Source organism: Egretta garzetta, unplaced genomic scaffold (genome assembly GCF_000687185.1).
Source record: "Egretta garzetta isolate BGI_Z169 unplaced genomic scaffold, ASM68718v1 scaffold6, whole genome shotgun sequence".
Lineage (NCBI taxonomy): Eukaryota > Metazoa > Chordata > Aves > Pelecaniformes > Ardeidae > Egretta > Egretta garzetta.
The window spans coordinates 1,940,063-1,945,109 of NW_009260080.1; the positions used below are offsets into that span (position 1 = coordinate 1,940,063).

General features: G+C 36.9%; 1 protein-coding gene across 1 annotated transcript in view; it reads right to left on the bottom strand.

Annotated features, from left to right (window-relative positions):
• LOC104128531 (phosphofructokinase, platelet) overlaps nt 1–5,047 on the bottom strand; it is a 48,737-nt gene that overhangs the window by 1,269 nt on the left and 42,421 nt on the right. Inside the window, exons 18-22 of the mRNA XM_035896804.1 lie at nt 4,933–5,047; nt 3,732–3,793; nt 2,689–2,800; nt 1,169–1,268; nt 431–536 (exon numbers count right to left, since the gene is read on the bottom strand). The exon at nt 4,933–5,047 is cut by the window's right edge and continues 24 nt beyond it. Coding sequence (XP_035752697.1) covers nt 431–536; nt 1,169–1,268; nt 2,689–2,800; nt 3,732–3,793; nt 4,933–5,047 — 495 coding nt within the window. The remainder of the gene's footprint in view (nt 1–430; nt 537–1,168; nt 1,269–2,688; nt 2,801–3,731; nt 3,794–4,932) is intronic.

Below are 5,047 nucleotides of genomic sequence, written 5' to 3' on the forward strand. Positions count from 1 at the left end.
GACCCAAAACGGGGAGAAATAAGGATAGAATACTGAAGGAAGGAATAGATTTTACTATAAAGATATTCTTTATAGGTATAATACCAGCCTGGGTGCAAAAATGCTGCCCGACTAAACTGTACCAGAAGTAATTCTAGGCATTAGAGGACAGACAATTATGAGAATGCTATTTAAAAGGACCGTGGAGTCCCAGAATTCATAACAAGAGATTTCCAGGTATAAGGAGGATGAAGGGGAAGCATGAAGGGAGTTGTTAGAAGAGACAAGTGACCAATCAAAGTGAATCACTAGCCAAGTGTAGGGCAAAGACAAAAGTGGAATAAAACAGTTGGCAAACGCGGCGTGCCAGCACTGTGGAGACGATGCTCTTTTGATGTGGTGAAAGGAAGCCTGTGCTGAGATGTTTAAAATGTAAGCAGCGTATACGTACACAAAGTCTGTTTCATTCTTAAGCTCAGCCACGGGTTGGAAAACAAGGTTCCGTCTACGCATTCCCAGCAAACAAACGGAGTCATCAGTATTGGCAAATACTTTTCCTAAGAAGAATGAAATAATTCAGGATCTTTCCTACTCACTCTTGTAAGGGCAAATACCCTTTTTCTGTAATTAAACTGAATAGGGATTTTACAGTAGCTTAATTCCAGTTACTGAATACTTAATGTAATGATAAAACATTGATTAGTATTTTAATAGGGTTAGGAGATCTTCACTTTCTTAATTTTGGTGATTAGCAATGAAAATACAGTGTAATTAAGCAACAATAAGACTGAATTTTAACATCCACTTTTAAATTAAATTTTAGTAAATAGTGCTTTACAAAAATTCCCAAAGAAGATGTATTACCTTCTTCTGTTTCCCATGTAGCCACCATGAAATAAAAAGGAAGAACAGATGTAACTATATAACCATCAATTCCTTCATGCATGAAAAACTGCAATCACACTAGCATTTTTTGAAGAAAGGTAAGAAAACAGCTATCTGAATTATTGACCTCACTTGGGGGGAAAATCTTACAGTAGGAAGCACAGCGAGGCACTACTGAATAATAACACAATCAAGAGGGAAAGAAGTACCTTGACTAACTAACTAATATGCATTCCTATGTTTGTGTAGTAGAGTAGTCGTACATACTGACAGCAACAAGAGAGAGCACCAAATATCTCTGCACCTTTTCGGTAGGTTTCTTTCAGTTTTTTGGAGATCCACTGCATAGCTTTTGCAGAAATTTTTGTCCCGAAGTTTCTGTCAAATGGCGAAGGCGCCCCACCCTGTGTGAAAATGTCACTGTTTAGTTACTGAACCAGGATTTGCGCCTGTCTATTCTATCAGTCATCTCTGTTAATGGCCTGCCTACCTCTTATTTCCATTTCCCCCACTTAGAAGAACAAACCAACGAAAACCCCCACTGTGCAAATCAGGCTAAAACATTTAAAATTTGTGTTAAGTACTTGCAGAATTCTCACTCAATCGATAATATTTTTCACTTAGGTAAATGGAGGGCACTGCTTTCCTTTTCTCCCACTTCCCCTTAGTGCTGATCACTCAGCACGGCCCAGCTATCACACTGCCCCAGGGTAACCTGATTTCAGGAGAACGTAAGCCAGGAAGCTGTTGAAGGAGAGGTGCTGACTCCCCATAACCTAGGAAGCCTGGGAAGCACAGCGTGCTCTTGCAGCTACGAGGCAGGCCATAGTGCCGTGTCTGTAATACTAGGATGAAAGGATGAAACAACTGCGTTCCAACTTCCTAGACCAATAATTGCCTGGTTGGTTTTTTTTTTTTTTTGCGCTCCTTTCATTCCAAGTATCACAGCAGCTTCTGTACAGTTCTGCAAACAATGTTGTTTTGGGGTATTTTTAAACCCTCTGTCTATATTAGATAAAGTCTGACTTTTCTGTCTATATTCAGTGCAGCAGATGGGACTAAAATCATACGTGAAGTAGTACCAAATAGTTCCAAATAGACTGTTTGACTAATGCTGGACTTGACCTTCAAACTAAACTTTGCACAGAAACTGTCAACCTCAGGGTTGAATAGTCTAAAAATATATGAGTAAGGGGAATATACATACAACTTGGAGTAACTTAAAAGTAAAGACAGTCATTTCAATTCTAGTACTCGAGGAATTCAACTCTACATGCGTTTCTTACTCTACCTCAGTCTTGGTAGTTAATGTAGCCAAATTAGAAGCTTACTATTTGCCCACTAACAAGCAGTATAGTGAGATAAAGAGATACGAGGTACAAAGACGACAAGGAGTAGCTCACTACTGTCTCTTCTACAGTAACAATCCATCTGCACGTATTTTCTTAATAAAATCTCATCTCTTCCAGGGTTCAGAATCCAGATACATTACAGATGGGCAGATAAGTGTGTTCAAGGATGTATTATCATAATAATAAGATAGCTGTATTACTTATTTTTTAAAGTGCCATTGTTTATTAATATAGACATAAGAGAAATAAAAATGAAAATCATTAAGAACCTAACGCATCTTGTCTAGATTTTTAAGAAGGAATTGCAATAAAATATGATCCTAAAAAAAACTTCTGAGTTACCTATGAACAAAAATCCACACACTTTTTTTTTTTTTTAATCCCAAATCAAACTTGCTTGAAATGCTTGAATAGTGTGTGCTCTTTGTTCATACAAAATTAAGCTTGTCTGTAATTCTAAGGTCATATTTACCTGCTGCATGTGGCCCAATACATTTTTTCTACAGTCAAACACTCCTTTTCCTTCTTCAGAATACAGCTGATAAATGAAGTCAGTTGTATAGTTCTCATTGCAGTTCTCATTTCTGTAACAATTAAGGCCAGACACAGTTAGCAAATCTCCTATTAAGTACTGTCTACAGCTACCAAATGACAAATGTTTTTGCATTTTCTCGATATCAGTAATCATGGCTGGCATATTTTCATCTAATCACATACATTCACTTTCATGTAACCTGCTCAGGATTTTAAAGTCTACATTACTTTTACTACACTGACATCACTGGCAGGTCGCTTGGAATCCATTGTTGAATAAGGTAGCAAAAAATAATCATTTTATGTCTCACAAGTTTATTATGCAGAGGAAAAACATTAGAACAAGAACCCATTGACATCCAATGTCATCAGTCTGCTCTTTCTAAAAGCATGGATAACGAATAGTTCCTTAGGCTGTTCCTTAGCCATGTAAACCTAGGGTACTCTTCCACCTTAGTCATATAACTAGTAGAACCTGAATGAATATAATGGTATCCTCATACAATTTATTGTAGTATCCATTTTTCAGCCCTTCGCTACTCAGCATACTGAAAATAAATGTTCAAGAAAGAGAGAAGCTACAGCCTGATTCAATGCTGCCTAAAAAGGTGTAATTTTGAAACATGTGAATCAACATATTTTAAACATTTTGATTCTTGAAAGATATTTTATTCTACGTTATCTCCTAAAATCTAAGTGGATTTTTAGAGTAAAGGCCACACTGTATGTGTACACATGGTATGCTGAAAATAGGATAAGATACTAGATTGTAGAGGAAATATATTTACATAGAAAGAAGGAAGTTTTGGACTTGAGCATCCAGACACCTCCCAGACTTGCCTTCTGGAGCTAGAGCTTTAGTAAAAATCTCACGCTAAAGGAATAATCAAGGAATACAGACTTCGCAAGTGGCCCAACAAGCTACTTGGCTGGAAGTGCTCAGCACCACTGATGCCATCTATTAAAACTGATTTTGCTTACCTCAGCACTAGACCACGCTGGATACTGGTTTTCATTTTTTCAGTCAAGTGTTCCACATTAGCCTAGAAACAACAAAACTATTTTTAACAAGCCATACAAAATTCTAAAACAACCTTAATGACCCTACATATACTGAGAACTTCTGGAAAAGTATTCCACATCAAATATTACGTGCAAATGCAAATAATCAGCAGGTTTTTGGAGATCCAGAATAATATACTGTGTATGGCTGTTCATCTTGGGTTAAAACTAATTTTTTCCTCCACGTCACAAATCATTTATTTTAATAGCAACACAAAGTTGTTTTTTTGTGTGCTGTACTTGGTATAGCACCAAGTTGGATAACGTCCATATATATAAAATACAGAAATTGCCACAAAAGATCGTATGTTGCCCTTACTCCCATTCCTTGCAGAAGTCCTGTTATGGATACAGAGATGTACTGCTGTGCTGGTACTCCCATACAGGACACAAAGAGTACACACCACTGAGAAATGAGTGGGGAGGAATTACATTTCACATCTCTCTTCCTTTCAGGAAATTTCTGTCTGTTTAGCTTTGTATTTGTCCATGACCACAGCCAGCACCACCTACCTCAGAAGTGTAAAAGCCTCATAGTAGACAAGTTCCATATCAGCTTAACAACCTAATCTGTTATCCTTAAAGCCCGAGATCTTCATTTTAGTAACACCTCCAAACATGCTCTGAGCAGCTGTGGTATCAAAGTCAGTATCTAATACACCTTACATGCTGTTCAACTCCTCACATGACTAGCTGTCTAACACAATGGAAAATTCTTTTTTTTCCTATTTTTGTTTTTCGTTTAAAACTGCCTAAGTCTGTCATTTACATGTAATCTGATTTTCAATCAGAAGAATAAAAATAAAGTAAAAAAATCACCTAGTAGCGTTTAATGACTAATACAATAATTTTGTCAGTTAACTGAGTCTGATGCCAAGAACTGGTGTATGTTCCTTTATATAACATGGCATAAGAGAACCAGCATTATATGAAATACTATACTAATTATTAATTATATTAATATATTATATGCTACTGACAAACAGAGCTTTTAGATACAGCCTAAACATTTGCTGTTTTTGTAACATGAGCCTACTCCAAATATACACATTATGCTACATATTTACAACTATTTTAGGATCTACTTAAAAATGAGGAAAACATTTCTAATGCTATGTACCTGGAGCTCTCGAATATCAAACTGTTCTTCGAAGATATAAGCAGCATCCGCTCCAGCTGCGAGGGCCCCCATATTGGCCAGATAACCGCAATAACCACCCATGGTCTCAATGATG